The sequence below is a fragment of the Pyricularia oryzae genome, chromosome 3, assembly GCF_000002495.2.
Source record: "Pyricularia oryzae 70-15 chromosome 3, whole genome shotgun sequence".
NCBI lineage: Eukaryota > Fungi > Ascomycota > Sordariomycetes > Magnaporthales > Pyriculariaceae > Pyricularia > Pyricularia oryzae.
The window spans coordinates 5283435-5304366 of NC_017849.1; the positions used below are offsets into that span (position 1 = coordinate 5283435).

Genomic DNA, 20932 nt, shown 5'->3' on the forward strand with positions numbered 1-20932 from the left:
TGACCTAGACCTAGACATTTATTTGACTTACCCGGCCGCTAGTCGGGGCCCAGAAGGGAGGCAGAATGGTTAGTATGGAGTGCTAGCTATTAAACCCGGGGAAACAGGCTTCATGACTGGGTCGCCATGAACCAAAAGAGTGAACAAACACCAAAATGATCTTCCCGTCTTTAGACTAAAACGTCTTTTTTTTGGGCGTCCATCCTTAAAGCAAAAAAAGGGCCTAACAGCTGTAAAGGTTAAGACAGGGAAGTGATGGGGAAAAGAAGAAGAAAAGAAAAAACAAGGGCCAAGGACGGAAACGGCAACAATTGTCGTACCACATGGTGCCAGCTCCATCTATCAGGTTGCCTCCTAAAATCAGCCGAAAGCTTACTGTAATTTCAATGAATGGCAGTTATTACAGTGCAGTATAGGTACACCTACGGCTTTTCTTGAAGCTTTTAAACAATCCATGTTAGTGCCCGCGTAGCCTAATCCGAGCTTTGCAAATTGTGATACCCTTACCGTGTCTACGTTGTATAAAAAAAAAAAATAGAGGCCGGGGGCCCGGGTGCCGAACATTCCATGAGCTCTTTTCGAACGTCTAAAATTACACCGGCTTGACCGGGTCGCATCCATCCCTCCCCCTCGTCCAAAGGGAAATTTGGGGGCCGTGAGACACGCGGTTGTGGTTCCTAGCAAACTGGGGTTGGGTTGAGTTGGGGAATCTTGATTTACCTGTAAATTAGCGTCTTGGAAAGTTTCTAATTGAAGGGGGTAGGACCCATTTCCCACGTTTTGGTTGAATGTCGCAATCAAAATCAACATTTGATGGAAGCTTTTTCTGATTCCGTCCCCGTCCCCGGAGGCGCGCTCTCGCTCGAAACAGCGAAGAAACCCACGAACTCTTTTTTTTATTACAGCCTACAAGGGGCCCTGAGATTTTGGGGCTGGCCAGGTGAACAGGTAGGGGTTTTCGGTGGGCTGATTGGCACACCTGTGCTCTGGGATCCAGCTGTTTTGTTGCCCTTTCCATGCCCGGCCTACTGCCGTGTTACAAGATTCCCCGTGGCAGAAAATAGCTGAGATTTGAGCTGTGACCCCCCGTCGTGGCAACGGGTGTGCTACCCTGGGAAATGCAAGAGAGGGGAAAAGACAGGAAGAGAGAAAAAAAAAAAAAAAAAAAAAAAAAAAACGTCAGCGGGGAATGTCAGCGCCGATGACCGATGGCGTCCCCGTTTGTACCATGTCATGTCATCGCCACCACCAGACAATCAAAAACAAAAGGTGACAAATTTTGTTCTGCAAGAAGCATGCTGCAAAAGGCATCGGAGCGATATCCGCGTATCTACAATCACCTGCCTAGTGCCTGAACCCCGTCCCCATCCCGCCCCCCTTTCCTCCCATGCCGAGGAGCAAGGTGACGAGTTTGATTTTCTCCAGAAAAAAATGAACGCGAAAGAAGTAAAGAAAATAGAACAATAATTCGAGTCGCACGTAAATTACTTGGTGAATATTTTCCCACTCGGCCCGACAGCAGCAAGGGCGGCCGGCCAAAAGGCGCAACATGCCCGGGAGGGAAAGGCATCTAGACTCGCCTTTTGCAAGCCCACCCAGCGGATCAATGTAATGGAACCGGCGGGCGAAGCGGGCACGCAGCCTGCGGTGCCCTGTCTCTTTGTTGACCTGGCGTTCTTGGTCGTGTATACAACAGGAGGAACAGACGAAAAATAAAATCAAGGGTAAAAAAATCAAAATAATACAAAGCACACAGAGGCAATACTGGGAACTGCCCTGCTTCTTGCTTTTGCAATTCACCCTGTTCTTGGCATGGAGTTTGAAATGGATGATGGACAATAATGACCTCGAATGTGGTGTTACTGCCGCCATTCCGGAACACCTGGTAGTGGGTCATTAGACAGTAAAAGATGTACGGTGAGGACAGGCGTGGGTCAGGCAAAAAGCCCGCGGTACCAATGGAAGGCACTTTGGGCATAACCCACTAAGATTGGATGATACTGTGAGTACCTTGGCAACTGGATGCCTACGTGGTACGGTAAGTTACCTACCGTTGCTACCGGTAGGTAAATGGAGAGATGGACTGCACGTGGTATGGTATGCCAAGTAAAAAGACGGCAGACACCAATAGATATTGGTACGGTACTGAAAGTACGTATCAAGGTATGTACCGTACATCAGGTACTGCAGCAGCAAGATATTATCAAATATCTGACTGATTACTATGGGCCCTGGACCCGAAACCCTGAATAAGCTAAGTTGCACCGGCTATATATCCCTATTGGAGCTGTTGCACAGCGTTTCATTCGACCACACCCATTTCAAACTGGCCAAATCGATTGCCAATCACACAGTACGGGTGGTACAGGATCAGTTGGTATTGGCCAGCAGCATGCTTGGTAGGTTGCAGAGTAATTGACCAAAAGGGAACAAAGATGAAAAAGAGGTAGGGGGAGGGGGGAAGAAAACTTGGCCTTGGCCCGCGTTGCTCATTCCTTGGGTTGCATTCGCTCGCGCGCCCTTGTCCTTTGATCCATGCTTCGCCATGTGTTCGGCCCATGTCACTTTGTCATGCTTTAACTTGGTAGAAAACCATGGTGTCCATGATCCGATTTGGAATCCCATCTTTCTTACAGTGATTTTTATCATGTTTCTTTATGTGCACAGTATTTTTACTTGTATGTTATTTTACCTTCCCCCTCCCGACATTGTGGGACACGACCGACGAAAAATCGGGGTCGACCTTTTTGCAAGGTACACAAGTACCTCTCTTTACCTGGGCGGGCATTGAAGGGTACTGTATTCGAGACGTGTGGTCTGCCGCAGTGCATTATTTGCTCCCTCCCACCTGCTCCAACCTACTTAAAAAAAAAATAGTAATATCACGATTGGATTGGCAGGTTGACACACATGAAGTAAACGGGCAAGACGGGATAAACGCGGGCGCTTGGTACAAACTTGGATACAAGAAAAACATCCAAACTATTCGCTGGTCGCCACGAGGTGATGACCAGAATGGGCGACTCAATGGGACCGTTGGATTTTCCAGCCCATCTTGGCTCGCTTGGGTACGAGATAGGATTCAAGGGGGGGCTGGGAAGGATGGTTTTTTTTTCTTTCTATCTTACAGTACGTGCGGCTGTCAATCCGCGGATGACTGTGTTTTTATTTTTTTTTATTTATTTTTTTAGTTGGAGAGGTACCGCGCAAAAGATGTGATGAAATACTTTTGGGCAAGGTACCAAGGGAGGGGGAGGGAAAGCCATTGAATGTGATTCGTCTTGACACATCGTAGGTACCGGGAAAAATTGCCTCGATCCAATATTCAATCATTTTGTTCTTTCCCACACAGGCACATCCCTTCCACGTCTGGACAAATCTGTAACGCTATGCCACCTGCCATCTTCCCCTTCGGTATTAGCCTAGAGGTCTCGAGGGATTACCTCGCAAACAAAAATGGGAACTCTTTTGGTGGGCCAATATGCTTGCTTGACTGCCATCCGCCAATCCGAGCCCGCAGACAGGGTTCACGGACGTTACTCCGATCGACGTTGCTTTCTTTCACACTCCAAGAGGGACTTTTACTTCATTTCTCAATTGTGGGCGCGGGTTGTTCTTTTCTTTTTGGTTTTGCGCTTTTTCCTTTTCGGCAGATGAGTAAACCCAGAGACGTGCATGTGTCAAACCGGGCAAGTTTGAAAGAAACAAAAATGTGTAGTACTCCGTAAGTGGGAAGAAGTCGGGACTTTTGCTTATGACCTTGAACATTAATAATATCCGTATGCTATAACGTGAAAATTAATAAAATAAAATAAAATAAAATACAATAAACACCAGAATGATGTAACCCAGCTGCCCCTGCCGTACCGTATACTGTGACTCCTGCGCCTCTCCAAACTCTGTGATGGGAATCTCGCGTCGACAAATCGGGGCCCATTAATTGGGTTAATCGGGGGTCCCTTTTTTCTTGCAAGGCCGTGCCGATGGGACATGTGAAAGAATCAGTGTGTCTGCTGACCTAGTACCGCGCGTGGGTTGGTTGCAATTATGCATTATTTCTTTTTTTTTTTGTTCATTTCCTTGTCCAAACCCCGAGCATAATACCCAGGATCTCCTGCGAAACTTGGCTGTGTGGCCGAGAAAAAGGCGGCGGTGAGAGTGGGTGTGCCGGGCGATGCATCTTGCTCCAACAACGGGGGGGATTGGCCACGCCCAAGATTCTAGCCACCCTTGCGTGCGTGCGTGCGTGCGTGCGTGCGTGTGTGTGTGTGTATGCGTGTGCCTAGCCCATCCAGTTCCTTTCCTTGTGCCATATGCAAAAGTGCAAGCGAGGGCCATTTTTGTTCGCCCACAGCTCAGAATTGTATTTTATTGCATCACTGTAAACGAGGCACATACATACTCCATGCGCACGAATGTTGATCCTCTTTTCCGTGGGTGATGAAATCCTCCCCCGAGGTTAAAATTGGATATTTCCACTGCATACCTGCTATACGAAGTACATAATGGTTTGTATGTTTCAATATCAAACGGGACCATGTTTATATCGTCAACATAGTACCCTAGCCGTGCCTAGCAAGCCAAGGTAGATACCTAGACGAAAATACGGTCAGCAGCTAAGATTTGGCAGCTATAATAGCATGTCAACCAACCCTTGCAGAATAAAATGATGCCGACACAACGGTAAGTCTTGGCTTCCTTTTCAATGCCACGACTGCGAGATTTCCAAAGTTGTTAACCCCCGTCGCCGGACCCCTCCCCCCATTTCCAAGGTAACAGTCGCCCGCCAATGACGACAGATTTAATTGGGGAGAGGATAAATTTCTCTTGTCCTCGTGGGAGAAAATGTTACTTGTTTCCGCGCGTCGCATTAATTCCCATCTACAGACATAAACACAGATACAGATACAGATACAGATACAGATACAGATACAGATACAGATACAGATACAGATACAGATACAGATACAGATACAGATACAGATACAGATACAGATACAGATACAGATACAGATACAGATACAGATACAGATACAGATACAGATACAGATACAGATACAGATACAGATACAGATACAGATACAGATACAGATACAGATACAGGAGACGGTATCAAAAGTACTGGTGTGGTCTCGTGGTAGGGTAGGTGTGCGGCAATATACACTGTACGGACGAACAACCTGCCATACAGTACAGACAAGTAAGGCAAGCTGTTCCCTACCGGACCCTACCCTTTTCTGTATTGATTAATTTCAAGTCCAGCTTGTCGGGAAGTATGTCTAGGTACTATGCATAATACTTATACGTAGGCTATAAGCTGCCTTGGCTGGGGCTAGCTAGCGAACCTACCTAGCTTACCACGCTGACACAATGTCACTGTGTTTTAGCTGCGACTTTTTTTTTCAATCCTTCCCAAACCAAAAAAAGAAAAACAAAAAGGGTGCTTGCCCGCCTAAATTGGTTGTTTGCTTGCGATTCATTCACTTGACTTGCCTCCTTGAACCTACCCGCCCATGCCCCTTTCGGGCATGGAACGCTGCTGATCTAGTGTCGACTTAGCGTTCCCGACAGTTTGGTTCGCCGCGATCTCGTTGGCACTAAGATTGATGGATAGGCTTTTAGCCTGGAGGAACCGCCACTGGGGTTCTGCCATCCCAGAAAGAGTATAGTAAAAGTTACCTTGGGGGCCGCAGCCCAAGGTCTGGGGGGTTCTGAAGCTATCGAATGCGATCAATCAGGTATTATGAATTGGGGTTCAGGAATATAGGTGTCTCACTTTTGGTACACACACATGTAGCGTTGAATACTTTTTTTTCTTTTTTGTCTTCGCGCTCTGCTCGTTTGAGCAAGTGAACAAAAGACAACAGCCACAATTCTTTTCCGCCTGCCCGTCCCCACTCCTCTACTCGATTGCCACTTTTTTTTTTTTTTTTTTTTTTTTTGTAATTGTGTCTAGCACCCAGAGCATCTGGCCAATTCAAAATTACGCGAGACCGAGCACAACTGGCTCAGGATACGGCTCGGCACACAATCGTCTCAGCTGAACTTGCCCTGGGCCTCCATTGCAGGCATCCACAGAATAAAAATCAAAAGAACAGAAGAGACCGAATCAACTCCGTGATTCGCTCTTGCTTTGCCAGGGCTGGGGATGTTTACCCTATTGGCTGCCACTAGATAGTTGTACCTTTTTTTTTTTTTCTCTCTCTCTTCAGGTATAGGTAGGTATTTATTTTGTTTGGTATCTGGCGGTCTGGCAATGTGCATTGGACGCCAAGCTGCGTGCGTCGCCAACGTGTTGCCGGCAAAACTTGAACCGTCCGAACGGTGATGCTTGCTGTCATGTGCTGGCCACCTGTGCGTTGCATTTCGCGCGTGTTCTTTAGGGAGTCACCGTAATTCGGATGTCTGCTTGTCGAGCTTTGGTGATTTGTAGAAAGTCCCCTGAGACTAAAACCAAGGAAGCAAAATAAGAATGGAAAAAGGGGGGTCTGGTCCGGTCCCCTCGCAAATGTGTCAATTCTGACTGGACTAGTCTAGTTGCGTGCATTGCGCAAACCTCCTAGGGCATAATGTGGTTAGCATAGCACAAAATCCTCCGGAAGGAGGTAGCAGAACTAGTAGATCGTCTGCACTTTTTGCTCCGTACTTGATCTACAACTAGACTAGGTTACCCATATGGTTGGGTATTGTGCCTCGACTAGGCAAGGAAGGTATTAATTAATCCAATGATTAGGTTCTAATGGGTAGATCATTGTGCTCAGACAGACATTGCCCGACGAGGTTCTTGACTCGCACAACGATTTTTGTTTTTATTTTATGTCTTCGGCAACCTTGGCACCAAAAACAAGCTCGCGAGATCTTCGCCCTAACTGATTAGTCGGTAACTCATCTAAACCGTTTGGGCTAGTCCGCGGCCCCCATCAAGTTAATTCCCCATCCTTTGTCAGGCCATTCGTTGTTGGGAGAAAGAAAGATCAGAGGACATCATCCAAGAGGCGTTCAGAGACCTTTTGACGGCGCCGTCGAAAGCTAACCTCCACCTCCACCCCCAACCGGCTTGTCTGCACTCACAGTACCCTGTATACGGAGTAGTACAAGTAGATTAAAAGTATGTACGCGACTACCTAGGTAGGTAAGGTAGGCAGGCCAAATAGGATACGGAATTTCGTACCGCAATTGTAAAGCAAGCCCAAGTGACGGGAAAGGGAGTGGATGCACTGGCAGTCAACCGATCGGTCCAGTCTGCCTGGCAGCTCAGATCGCTGCGCCTAGTGTCGTGCAATCATCAAATGCCATGCCATGTCATGGTCCATCAACACATGCCTTTCCTTGGTTGAGGTTTGTTTTGCGCGAGCCTTGTCAATGTTGAGAACGCGCGACCACCCCCGGGTGAATGTGCTTGTTGCACAGCACCACGCCGTCGCACTGCGGGAAAGAGAGATTGATGGCTGCACGACGAATGACGCGCTGTCAATTATTGGCCTGACTGCTGGCGTTGTTTCTTTTCTATTTCTTTTTCTCCCCCGGTTTACTACTGTACGGATAAACTTAGTCGCGCGACTTTGGTTTAAGAAAAAAGCTCACCCTGCTTACGCTTGGTCCACATTGCGCACAAAACATTTTTCTTTCTCACGCAGCAAAAAAAAAAAAAAAAAAAAAAAACCCCAAAGAATCCGTCAAGAGCTGGCATCCCCAACCGAACTGAAAGCTTTTACCGACTCCATCCGGTTCTGGCCATGCACACCACCACATCCATCTCGGCATAAAGTGGGCTCTGCTGACTGGCTCGCTGCAGCCGTAAGGTCATGCCATCCTCGCAACAATCACAGCATACGCGGCAATCTGTTAGCGATATTTACCATACCACTTCGTCTGCCCTACTGCATCTCTTTCACCCTTCCGCTGCCCAGCTCTTTGAAAACGGGTCTGCAGCCCTGATGCGAGACCTGAATTGGATTCAGCTGAACGTTGCTCGTGCGTTTCGTCCCTCCGGCACCCTGCAAAACATTGAGATGAGTTGGACGTCTTGGCGGGTGCCAGCTGTGGATAAAGCAGAGTAGTGAGCGGAATTACAGCCGTGAGCATTCCAAACCCCCGGAGTCCCGTCCCTTTCAAAAGGAAAAGGGTAGATAGACCCTTGTAACCCTCTCAGAATGGCTCGCTCTTTCGCCAGGACAGGGTACCCATTGGAAATTTAGATGGTGTGGGTACCCAAGATGGAAATCGGGGAATGGCAGAATAGCCGATGCACACACACACACACACAAGCATGCCAAAAAAAAAAAAAAAGAAGAAAAACTTACCTACGTAGACAGACACATGTGCGCGCAGACACTGGATGGAACCACAACCAGATCTCCTATAGACAAAACTTTTTGACATGCCCATGTTCAGACCTTACAGGATTCTTATTTTGTCCATCCTGAATACAGTTTGCGACATATCGAGTACCGGTAACAATTCGGTCGGAAATCCTTCCCAGCCCCAGGGGTCGAGTGGAACCACAGCCACCCGACTAACACCAACTTGGATCCACCCTGCTCTTGTACAATTCGCGCTAAACCTGTTTTGCTTTGATTTGGCTTAACTTGATCGCTCGCTCTTGCAATCACCATAGATCATCGACGTGCTTGTTGACAGCTTAGTTCACACGCATCCCTGTCCCCCGATTCTCTATTGCAAGTATCCGCCCCTCAGATTCCCATAGTAATGCCCAGAAGCCCCGCAGACCGTAGCGGTCCAAGCAGTCGGTGGCCGCGACATTACCCACCAAAGTGGACGGCCAAGGTAGCTACCACGTCAGGTACCTGCTACCATGGGTAGGTACACGTTTTCAGCTTCTAGGCCTATTTTGTGTTGTAGGAAAGCCACACTGTCAGGGTGGTCAAAATAGCTACAATCCATGCTTTACTTGCGTTGCATTTACCACCTGTATCTCGATCAAAGCAGAGCCGCCGCCGCTATTTGCTATGGCGACATTTATTGTTAACCGGAGGAGGGGGGGAAAATACAGTATGAGGATCTCTTTTTTGTCAAGATCAAACCACCTTCTCCCGATTAGGCACTTTCATCCCTCCAAGGTTAGCAGATCGCCAAAATCGGTATTGAGGGTTGTTGCCAATATGTCCTGCCAGCGGTCAGGAAGATCGCGTCTCGCCAGAATTCGGTCCTTTATGGTGCAGCACGTCCGTCGCTTTCGCTGCTATTGAACTTGTCTCGCATGCAATCAAGAAAAAAACAGGTCCTTCTTCCTCATTCCAGTCGTGACGCAAATAGCTCGTGCTCAACATCACCGGTTGTCGTCAACTATTACCTACTGCTTGTCTAGTACCGGCCTAGCTACGTGTTGAGTACCCTACTGCTGCGCACCTCATGTAGACACACAGACTCACAGTACGCTAAGCCACCGGTACCGTCACCGCAGCCTGGCGGGGCATATTGCAAGGGGATTCCTTACCCCTACTCGTGTCTCGCGCGACAAGGGGGGGGGGGCATTTTCCCACGTCGTCGACGCGGCCCATACCTTTCAAGGACCAGGTTTTGAGGGCATCGCCGCCGACAAACAACGTACTAGCCTCTCATTTCGCCCCTCCTGAGCTTGAATGTATCTCTTTTTTTGGCATTTTTCTTTGATTATATTTTATTTAATGATTTTTTTTTGCTCCCTGACTCCTCTCCCGGTTCGTGTGCCTAGCCTTTTATCTCGTTCTCTCAATCTACCTGCTGCGTTGCCTCGTCACATTATGCGGATTTACTCCTTTTGGAGGCGTCTTGCTTTGTTTCGAGTGGCCCAGCGCCTGAGCTGTGGCCTTCGAAGATCCCACTTCCGTGGCTGACCGTATGCACGTCACCTCCCCAACCCAATTAGGGGAGCAAGCCCCAAGCAGCCCCAAAGTTGTCAAACCAGCCAGCCAAGTCTGGATCTTGTTTCTCCCTTTTCCTCATCTCTCAAATCGTCATGTCATGGGCTATACTCTATAATTACATGGAATAATTACCCAAAAATTGAAACAACTCAAGGATTCCGCTGACATAAACCCGCGAACTCGCGAGTAGGCATCCAGATTGGGTGGTGACGCGGTCATTCAATTGCCCGTCTCTGGCAGCACGACTCGTGTTGTCGTGGTGAAGTCAGTGTGGGGCTCCCGGCAAGCAATTTCCCCCTTGGCATTGGGCAGGTAAATTCTTACTCCGTAGTACTACTCTTTTTTTTATTCTTACTCTCCACGAGGAGGTGTGTCTTATGATACTGTGTGTACGCCCTTTTGATTCCTTCCCATGCGCGATCCACAATATCGTGCTTTGGCTTGCCCCTCCAAACTTCATCGAGAGACTGATCACAGCCTATAAGTATTGTTTGTTTGGATTTTGAGCGGGAAAAAGGACATTATTCAGTGTAAACTGTCAAAAATATAGACAAGAGTCATGATGGGTCGAGATCGAGGTCTTCCAAAATGAGATCAAAGACCATATAGTTTGATGGAGGGGAGACAGTATTTGCAAAACTCAAAAAAAAAAAAAAAAAAAGGCCAGGTCAGATTCGGGTAAACAACCAGCGAGAAACAGAATAGGCGGTGCAGTCATACAGGTCGGTCTCGGCCAGAACCAGCTAGGTATCTTTCCTCACCTTACGTACATTTCCGTCTATGTGAACAAATCTACACCGCATTATACAGGCATAGACGCGACATAAAAAAACGAGTAACCTACACCCAGTCTACGGAAGTTAGTTAGGGCGCGCATGCAAGAAAAAAAAACGCCACTGGGGAGCAAGAAAACAAATTGGGCCCGGAAGAGCGACGGAGGAGAGCAGCAAAAAAAGGCAGAAAAAAAGGCAAAAAAAAAAAGGCAAAAAAAAAAAACAAAAAAAAAAAACAAAAAAAAAAAAAAGAACCCCATAACCAAGGACCACGCCGTGCCAAACATCATACAATCACGCACGACCAGACGGCGACTTTTAGTGGGAAGCCCTGGTCCCAGAACGCCTCCGCTGATCGCCCTTCAGCGCCTGCGACTCAACTCTGACCTACCAGGATTTCTCAGCCTTTCAGACTAATCAGCCCCGCCCATAGCTTCCGAGAATCCCTGGACCAATCTTAGTCCACAATTTCCTTCTTCCTTTGATTTGCTCTTTTCCCTCTGGGGCTGGCCTGCACTCACAACTGATCAGGGAAACGGCCGCGATACCTAGACCAGACGAGACCAGCTCCTCGGGCTGCCAACCTTACCTTACCTTTTTGTACCTGCCTACCATCCCTACCTACCTTACCTTACTTACCTTTACATTCCCTGGACATCCTTGAGAGAGCGGTACCTGCTTTGCTTTCCTCAACCAACCCAGCCCCAGGCCGTGCCCGTACACCACAACTACCTTAGAATTACTATTACTTACTTACAGTGCCGCCTGCCTGTTGCCTTCGTTCGGTCACTTCTGCCGCTTCTTTCTCTTTTTCTCACACCCGGCCTTTCGTGCCGACACCAACCAGCACAGCCCGTATAAAGACATCTTTTTCGCACACACCCTTACCAGTCCCTTAAACTTGGTGTCATCATCTCTGCTAGGGGGGAATAAAAACGAAAAAAATAACAGAACATTTAACACAAGAAAAAAAAAAAGAGGCCGGTTTTTGGAACTATTTCCTCCCCGCTTTTTAGCTTCCTCGTTCAACTTTTTTTTTCTCATAAAAAAATCGCAACCGGTAGCACGGCTAAGCTCATCTGGCACGCACTACTTGAAAATCTGAACGGAACCTTTTTTAAGTTTGTCGTTAGCACCACCCCTGGAAAAGCCGCTACTATCTGCAACCGGATCAGTCCATCAGACAGCGCAAGCGCAAGCCAACAGGGTCGCGGCGGTCCAGCAGATTGGCCTCGCGCTATCTCGTTAGTGCCAGACTTTGGTTCATCCTCAACTCCACCGCCAATCTCATCGCACACCACCCGTGAACATTGCCTGCTTTGCGCAACGGAACGGAACGGTACACGTCGTGTGAAGTCAGTCAGTCACTCAGTCTCCTGAGCGTCAAAGGTCCGAGCTCGACGACAATCTCCATCCTCGAGAGACTTGTCTGTCGAGATACCCTGAGGGGGGTAGCGTAGCGGCGCTTGCTCTCTGTCTCTCCTGGCCTAGTCGATCGCGGATCAGCCAGCCAGGTCCAGCTCGAGAGCGGCGAGCCCGTCGAAACCGATTCTTGATAAGCCGGCGTCTTCCGCCGTCTTCAACCTGGGTTGTACGTACCCAAGCTTCGTGACGAACAGTCTTTATGCAGCGCGTTCCTCGCTTCTAGCACAAGAAAACCAGCCCGGTCTCTCCTCCGGCTTCGAATCCAACACCAGAACGATCATAAGGCGAAAAGACAATTCCACCAAAGATATTCCTCCCCCATCCTCCAACCTTGACGACCCCCATTACGCCGGATCTCAAGATCGAATCAAGCCGAGGGGCAGACCATCTCTGACAAGCCTGGACTTACTAGGTGTTGGCCGAGACCTAAAATCCCTCCGGCCTTTTTCTTTCTTTCTTTCCTTCTGACTCTTTTGCTTCTTTGCCCTTGATCACTTTTTTTTCGCGGGAACCCGTGTCGTATAGACATAGTATGTTGGCCTCGTCACGCCAGCCTCGTCACGCGTTCGTTGAGCACCACCACCAGCTTTCCTCATCCACCCTGCATCGGTCAGGCTCCCCACAGACGGGAACCTTACGCCAAGACGCGACCACCCCGACACTTGCAACGTCTGTAGGTCCATCCATGGATCGCAGTGCGTCGGATTACTCGCAGTCAGGTTTGCCTTCGCCCTATCCTAGCAACTGCGGCGACAACCAGTCTGAGGCCCAATCTGTGACCGTAGATACCTCGTCTGCTGCGCAATATAACGCATCTGCGCAGCAAGAAGTGCGTTCAAACAATCCAGGCAACTACTCGGCCTCGGCGACACCCACGTCCGAGTACGGCGTATATCCAGCTTCGGCGCGGTCGAGTTCCTTTCCGGACCACCTCCAACAGAGATCATACCACCCGGCTAGCAATCATAGTGGCAGCAGTGGAGGTATGGCGCAAACACCAACAAGTCCGTCCGCATCCCTGCCTCAGGATGCACGTCATCGCAGCTACCCGGCTGTCCACCAGCGGGATATCAAGTCTGACACGGGAGGTGCACCCATAGATCCATCCATCGCCGCTCCTAGCCCAACGTATGGGGCTCCCGCCCAATACTCGCCGTACGGGCCCCCTTCGCAGGACATGTCGCACGGTTACGCGCACCCCGGCAGCAACCTCTATGCCCAACCGCGACCCGACTGGTCTGGGTATGGGCAGCAGCACGGCGCCCCGCTGACACCCGGCCATCATGTCTTCCCGCAAACGCCAACCTCGGCACCGCCTCAGGCGCGACCGAACCAGGTTAGTTTCTCATTCTCCTCTTGACGGCAGACGGCAGGCGATTAGCATTCTGGGCGGCGGTTTTGGTCTCGGCGCTAGTTATCGGTGTCTTGCTTATGCGCAAGCGGACCGGGAAACTATGATTTTAACATGAGGCGCAAACTCTCTGCAGGTTTACTCTTTTGTGCCAATACCCGGCGCGCAACAACACAAACGCCCTAGGCGACGATACGAAGAAATTGAGCGCATGTACAAGTGTGGATGGCAAGGTTGTGAAAAAGCCTACGGCACATTAAACCATTTAAACGCGCATGTGACCATGCAGTCGCATGGTCAAAAGCGCACTCCTGAAGGCGAGTACTTTATTTTTTATTTCATTCGGAGTTCACCCCTCACTTTTAAGTATAGTCTGTTTGGGTTTTGGCGCCTATTGCCAAAAGCGCGCAGCCTGGTCTCGTGAGTACTTTGTGGCAGGGCCAGGCAGGTTATTCATAGCACCAAAAGGGTTCCCGAAACAGACCCCAAGGTTTGACGTCAAAGATGGTCGTCCACATTACCTCCACCGGCTAGCGGCCGCAAGGGTGAACCACTATACCGGGATGCGTCTGGGCCCCCACATGCACAACACGTCTACCTTTGCATGATATCGCAACATGGCAGCACCCACCCACTAGACGTGCGCCACTAGAATCTAAATGGCGGAACAAGGCATACTAACCCGAGGTTACATCTCTACAGAGTTTAAGGAGATCCGCAAAGAGTGGAAGGCTCGCAAAAAGGAGGAAGAGGCTGCACGCAAGGCAGACGAGGAACGCCAGCGCCAAGCGGCCCAAAGCCAAGGTGGTTCAACCGAAGGCCAGGCTGGTTCGGATGTATCTCAATCATCGAATGGCTACGCCGGAGCCCGTGGCGCCGTACAATTGCCCCCGATCGGCTACCAAGCAGGCCAGTATCCAGCGGCTACGTCGACATCGGTACAACAGCAGCCACTCCCCGACTACAACGCTAGCTACATGCAAGGCTACCAGCCGGCCTCGCCGTACGGAGGGTCCAACCAGGCCATGTATAATCAACGTTAGTGGTTTTGACCGCCAGCATGGGTCCGGGCAGACGCGGCCTTATTCGATCGCCCATCTGTCCAGAGTTCGAACTTGATTGCACTAACCGTGGCTCGATCTGATGCGCAGAAGACGGCATGGATTCCAAGCACTTGAGGATGTGAAGACAGTCGTGGCTCTGGGGTCTGGTGGCAAGAAGAGGTGGACGGACTGGACGACCGACGACGATGACAAAAGCACCATCGTATCGTATGGGCCGTTCTGAAGTGTTCTGCCTGGAGTCTTGTTCAGTCTGCCTTAAATGGCCCGATTCTCATATGACGACACGCGACGCAGACTTGTCATCCTCTACAAGACGCAACAATGGATCTTACCTGGTTCCATCAATAATTATAACCGCATTAGACGAACGCCAACATCGAATACCCAGGCCACCCATTCGTTTTAATGTCAGACTCTTAACAATCATCAACATTCTTTCTGCATAGCAAAGGGGGGAGGGCGTTTGTACACGGCAACATGCATTTCGCTGGTCTCAGCAACCCGAGCGCCACTGCTGTGAGGGTTTATTGTATCATGGCATACGATCTTATAAGAGGTTTCGCACGCGCGATACTTTTAGTCCCTAATGTCTCTGGGGTGTTTGCTTCTTTTTTTCTTTATTCTCTGTTTGCCTTATTTATTTTCTGTTTTGTGTTTTTTCTCTTGTCTCGCTTATGGTATTTTTTTGGCAGCTCCTTTGGAACCAGTACTATTTTTTTACTAGTTTTCCACTGAAGGAAGCATCTGTTATGAGGATGCATCTTGAGGTTTGAACGGTCGGGATGGGTAGAGACAATGGGATGGATGACATAAAGGTTTTGAAGCAGGAGTCCAACCAGGCCCAGCTGAGCAGAAGTGGTCGAGATAAGTGCATTGAAGGCACTCTAGCAGCAATGACAGTAATAAACGGGCTTGGATTCACTGCATGATCTTGATAACTGCGGCTACTCACGGTATTGGTGCATGTGGACAATTTGAAGGAAACCATCCACTTGAGGAACGGCTAAAATATTTGCTTTGTTTGATCCATCGACACAAAATCGTTCGAGATGACAGCATATCCGGTTGGAAAACGGGGCTGCGGAGGTGCAGATGGCGAACACGGTTAGTAAACACGGCGTTATCCCATCGTTGGCCCAAGGCGGCTGCAGCAGACTACCCGATGATATACAGACAAGGGAGCCAGGAACCAGGGAATTATTTGTGGGCTGTGAGACGAGATGGGATTTCAGGGTCGTCCAAACACGTACAGGGCGCCGTTGCCTTGTATCCATGTATACTTTTGGGTGTCTGAGCACAAGCCGATTCTGTGACGTGCAAGATGAGGATGGCTGGGTGCAGGATATGTAGGTATTTAGTCTATTATAGTATATTATAGTATTAACGTAGTACATTTGTTCGCCCTGTCACACGCAGATTACCATACCCTTTTTTTTTTGTCAGCTGTGCCCTTATTTCATTTTAAACCTTTGCCGTCATAGCTACATGAGGGACTGAATTTCGCCTCGTCTTGGCTGCATCACCACGCACTGTCGGCATGCGGCTTGCCGGGCATTGGGGGGAGGGTGGTGCTGCTTTTTTTTTGCTAGAATTGTTCTTCCCGAGTGCTACTCTGCTTGTCTAGTTTTTTTTTTCTAGTCCCCCCACCACCACCACCACGACGAGGTGCGGGTGGACACTTCAAAATTCCTCACCGGTCTCAATTTTACTGTTTTTTTTTTTTTTTTTTTTTTTTTTTTTTTTTTTTGGGGGGGGGGGGGGAGAGAACAAAGTGCGTGGTACCTTTTGGCCTGGGTGTGATTGTAGCAAGTTCGTATCAGGCATTTGTTTTGTGTGTAAGTGTGATGCGCCACCTGACATCGGACGTGGAAAGGGCGGATGTATCCGGTTGCATTGTCCCAGACTAGAATAGGTTCTATGTTTCCATGTTCCGGATGTTATATTGTATTTGTTGTATTGGTTGGTGGGGTTTCTTGTCATTTTTTTGACCAGAATATATGGTTTTGATACATATCTAACGATTGGTATGATTTTATATACTAACTCTGACTAACATACTTTTTATGGCAGGTTAATCGATTGACTGACAGTTGATTGACAGTTAATCAAGATCGGATTAAAAAATGCTCTCGATTTGTAGATATGCCAAGAGGTTCGAACATCTTCTAGAAGCTTTTGTTTCACGATGAAAGGAAAGAAAAGGAACAGAACAGATTAAAATAAGTACGAAGTAGGAAAATAAAATTTGATAAAATAATAATAAAAACCAAGCGAATCACAAAACTCTGGGCCACAATCGCGGGGCTGGTTCGTCAAGTAAAAGGAACAAAAAACTATTAAAAATTCACACCAGAAAAAAACAAAAGGCTACCCAAGAACTCCCATGCATGACAAGCAAAAGCGACCCGCCGGTTCTCTTCATGCCAAGTCCGTCATCCATCGATCTTGATCTGCCGTCCTCCCCAAGGTCAAATAAATCACCTCCACCCTTACGACGGTTGCGCTAACAGAGATAACAAAGTAATACCAATAGCGAGCGTCCTCTGGACTGGATTGGGTAAAAAATCAAGCGGTTTTGTTTGATCGGCTCTCGGATTAATTGCGGAATGACGTAGGGAGCAAGCAAGAGCTGAAAACGCTGCTTTTTGTTACACCTGCAAACGATAAGAATATAGTACCACCAGTTTGTGTTGCTTTGGACGGAAGGGAGGAAGAGGTATGGTTTACCGTTGACCATATCCACGGACAGTTGAATTTTTTAAGTCTGGAAAAACAACAAGGCTTCCCCTCCCGAAAAAAAAAGAAAAAAAAAAAAACGAACAAAAATACATGACTGAAACCAGCTCCACACCCGACAAGGCCGAAAGGCCCCTGATAAGATCCAACTCGGCAGCCTCGGGTGCAAAATCCTACGTCTCGGTGCCCGTCACTGGAGTCCACCCCTATGGAAGTCTACAGATCCATCAACAGCCCGGACCCGGGCAAGAGACCGAACCGGGTAGCACGGATGGCATGCCCTCCCTGTCACCCCAGGACCTGCTCGGCGAGGGGGATGTGTTCCTGATCCTCGACCTGCTCGAGGGCTTCACGGTAGGTTGCGACATGGCGGCACTCACCATCGAGACTGCCCGTCCGGTTCTGGGCTTCCGCGGTCTGCCAGCCGGGGCGCATTTGGTTTGGGTGGCGGATCCGCAGCAGATGTCGCGCTGTGGCTACTGGTGCGTCACGGCAAAGGAAGGGGGTGCCGGCATGGTGAGGGTCAAGCAGTGGGATCGGTACAACGAGGTGCTGGGCGAGCCGGCTAGTCTGTTCGAGGCCAGGAGCCACAGGGAAAATATTGCAAGTTTCTACCAGAACCTGCTTCCCTACAACATTCGGCAAGACGGTGGCCGTTCGCCCTTGTCGTCCCTGCCCAAGGGCCTTCCGAGCAGGGACATGCCGGATCTGGATCCGGACCTGGCCATCGAGAAAACCGCCATATGGCACCACCTCACGTCCTGCATAACTGAGGACCTACTTCGGCGCGTGACGGGCTGCCTGCTCCCGGACACGCGCGAGTGGCTGGTCGACACGGCCGACACGACCAAGGGGGAGGTGAACTTTGCCCAGGCCAGCAAGCTCTTCAAGGCCGTTGTCGGCAGCGAGCTGGCGTTCCTGTTCCCCCGCGACGATCCCGGGCTCGACCTGAACCAGCTCGCCACGGGCGCGAAGACCACATCCCCCGACACGACCGCGCTCATCACCTCGGTCATGGACCGCCGCGAGGACGTATTTGAGCCCGACGTCGTCGGCGAGCTGCAGTTCGCCTTCCTCACCGCCGTCCACCTCGGCAACCCGTCGTGCCTCGATTACTGGCTGCACTTTGTCCTGCGCGTGCTGCTGCGCGCGCACCGCCTCGTCGTCGACAGGCCGGCACTCGTGCGGTCGCTGATCAAGGCTCTGCACGCGCAGCTCGTCTATAGTGATCGCTATGTCAATGCTTCCTCTTCATCCGCCTCCGCAGAAGACGACGCAGCATCCCACTGCATCCTGGACAGCCTTTCACAGAGCAGCAGGAGCCGCCTGCGCGAGGCCCTGGTGCTCTACAAGAGGTGGCTGAACGAGTCGCTCCTGGGACTCGGCGATGCCATCACCCAGCCGCAGGCAGCCGTCGGGCATGCGTTTGCTGATCTTGAGGCCTGGTTCTGGAAGTACGGCTGGGACCTGAGGAGTGACTGTGTGCCGCCGCAGGGGCCTGAGGGGTCGGCGGCGGGTGGGGATGACGACGAGGACGGCCCGATGCAGTCGCAACAACGGCAGCAGCAGAAGCGACGGCCTGGTCTCGAGGCTGATGCTGATGGAGACAGTGACGATGATGAGTATCTTCCTGTGGTAGTCGAGCTTGATGGCGATGGGCGAGAGATCGGGCTGGTCTCGTGGAATTCGTAGTTGGTGATGGCACTTGGGATGGAATGGATATTGAGCTGTGAGATTCGGAACAGCTGGTATTTGTTTTTCGTTGAGCTGATCGATTGTTCTTTTCTGCGGTATTTTCACCGGTTCTAACTACTTGATTTCGATCCAAGTCGGATTTAGTTCTAGTAGCTCATGATCAGTATCAATTTCAAGATAGCAACCCAAGCCTGGTTGCATGTTCGCGCTGCCCTTTGTGCCCCAGCACTGATATAATACGACAGGAAAGTGGACATGCGTTCAAGAACATGGTTTCCATACAAGAGGACCACCATCTCAGCCAAAGGGGTATCATCCAGTCTCGACACTCAGGTTCCCGTCATCCATTGGACACGGAATGACGGCTTAAATCACAACTCCTAATCGGTCATCAAGTCCCATTGTCGAAGCATTGCTCAAGATCTCATTGCGTTTCATTTTCGCCGGTAACCCTTTACACCCAGCCCAGAAACCAGGCATGCCATGCAAAATAGCAGAAAAAATATGAATAAAAAGGGTCATCCGTAACCCTCCCTTTTTTGGCCAGGAAATTCGATCAAGGCATCCGATTTGACTCCATGACTTTGAAAGATTGCCAAAGCCAGCCCCGTGTATTGGAGCAAGTGATGGATCGAACTTGCTGCCTGCCCGCGGCTGGCTCTGAGCGTCAGACCGCCGTGCTTTTGCCCCAAGAAAAAGCAGACAGTGTGACCAATAAGCATCGTGACCAGTCCAAAACTCCCCTGCCGTTGCACGCCTCCGCTCCATCCTCCACGTGGTATACCCGGAGACAAAATTTAACGGTAAGACTTCTGGAACCTGGAGCGGGCACCGGGACCGCCGAACTTCTTGGGCCTGTAATGAGGGGATAATAGGTAAGTATTGGACTAAGATCGCAGACACAAGGTCGAAATAGTGTTGTAAAGAGGATGGACATTGATAGCCGTTCTCCCATGTGCCTCCATAGAGGAACATGAATGAACGAGACTGTCCACCTCTCTCCCGACACCACCACAACCACAATCGAAACCAGGGGCTGGCAGGGTTTACGTACTCGCAACGGCGGTTGTCGGCAACAAGAAGTGTACGGTCGTACTGTGTCAGGGCCTGCTTGAGCAGGTTCTTGCTGTGCTCATCGACGAACTTCTGGTAGTAGGCCACGATCGACTTGGCGATAGCCTGGCGGACTGCGTAGACTGCAGAAACGACGAAAAGGAATACGTTAGAAAGCTTGGCTCATGACGAATCGTGTGCAAACTTTACGGTATGCTTCGCCTTCACAAAGTCACACCGGTGTCTGCAAGGGTTGCAAAAATTTCTCCTCATACCCTGCGAAGTGTGACCACCTCCGGTGACGCGGACACGGATGTCCATGTTGGCAACTTGGTCAAGGCCGATGACCAAAAGAGGCTCGTAAACCTGTTCCCAAATCGCACCCAATTAGCCACAGTCCCCAACCGCGTTTTCTTCAATCTTTCCTCCCCGCGCGCCCGTTCCCCCTCCGCTAGAGACCTCCCGCATATTTCCTTGGGCGGTTTCGAAATCGGTCTTCGGGGCAGCCGTTTTCCAAGTTCCCAGCGGGGGGCGGGACGGGCGCAAATCCAAAATTCAGACAAATGTCGGTGCTTGCCTTGTATCTAAGAGTGGCGGGCTCGACGAGGTTGAGCGGGCGGCCGTTGACCTTGATGAGGCCCTGGCCCTTGACGCACTGGGCGACGGCGGTGGCCGTCTTCTTCTTGCCGAAGCACTGGACTCTCTGCTTGTTTGACGACATGATTGCGGTGTCTGTGGATGTGTGAGGCGGGTGTTGCCGGATCGGTCGGAGGGTCGAAAAGAAAATGAATGGTCGTCGGGGGAATCGCAGGGTCGTCGAGTTGGGTGGTGATATGTCCAACAAGCAGTCGTTCTTCGTTTCCCTCTTTTTTCGGGGGCCCACTTCGGAATTGCATATTGGTAGGGTTTTTGGTGTGGGATCACGTGCTCCAGAGGGACGAGAGACAAGTTGAAATCCACCTGCTGTTG

At 50.1% G+C, this 20932-nt stretch overlaps 5 protein-coding genes across 5 annotated transcripts; 3 read left to right on the top strand and 2 right to left on the bottom strand.

Moving 5' to 3' along the window:
- Positions 1–1910: 1910 nt before the first annotated feature.
- Positions 1911–3269, top strand: MGG_16902 (uncharacterized protein; the record flags this gene model as incomplete). The annotated part of the gene is made up of 6 exons (XM_003712799.1): positions 1911–1952; positions 2067–2151; positions 2369–2399; positions 2668–2678; positions 2878–3068; positions 3192–3269. The coding sequence occupies 6 exons, from the start codon at positions 1911–1913 to the stop codon at positions 3267–3269; spliced, it is 438 nt and encodes a 145-aa protein (XP_003712847.1).
- A 2085-nt stretch (positions 3270–5354) lies between these two features.
- Positions 5355–5653, bottom strand: MGG_16903 (uncharacterized protein; the record flags this gene model as incomplete). Its single annotated transcript, XM_003712800.1, has 2 exons — positions 5355–5376; positions 5508–5653. 2 exons carry the CDS (start codon positions 5651–5653, stop codon positions 5355–5357), a joined length of 168 nt encoding a protein of 55 aa, XP_003712848.1.
- A 5162-nt stretch (positions 5654–10815) lies between these two features.
- On the top strand, positions 10816–15449 carry MGG_05287 (uncharacterized protein). The gene is made up of 5 exons (XM_003712801.1): positions 10816–13047; positions 13165–13400; positions 13552–13732; positions 14118–14453; positions 14567–15449. Exons 1-5 carry the CDS (start codon positions 12597–12599, stop codon positions 14599–14601), a joined length of 1239 nt encoding a protein of 412 aa, XP_003712849.1. The 5' UTR covers positions 10816–12596; the 3' UTR covers positions 14602–15449.
- A 1300-nt stretch (positions 15450–16749) lies between these two features.
- MGG_05288 (uncharacterized protein) lies at positions 16750–19121 on the top strand. The gene has a single exon (XM_003712802.1). The coding sequence runs from the start codon at positions 17309–17311 to the stop codon at positions 18905–18907; it is 1599 nt and encodes a 532-aa protein (XP_003712850.1). The 5' UTR covers positions 16750–17308; the 3' UTR covers positions 18908–19121.
- Positions 19122–19255: 134 nt separating this feature from the next.
- On the bottom strand, positions 19256–20889 carry MGG_12892 (40S ribosomal protein S16). The gene is made up of 4 exons (XM_003712803.1): positions 20541–20889; positions 20239–20329; positions 19965–20106; positions 19256–19765 (listed from the first exon to the last, which is right to left on the bottom strand). Exons 1-4 carry the CDS (start codon positions 20682–20684, stop codon positions 19708–19710), a joined length of 435 nt encoding a protein of 144 aa, XP_003712851.1. The 5' UTR covers positions 20685–20889; the 3' UTR covers positions 19256–19707.
- Between the last annotated feature and the right edge of the window lie 43 nt (positions 20890–20932).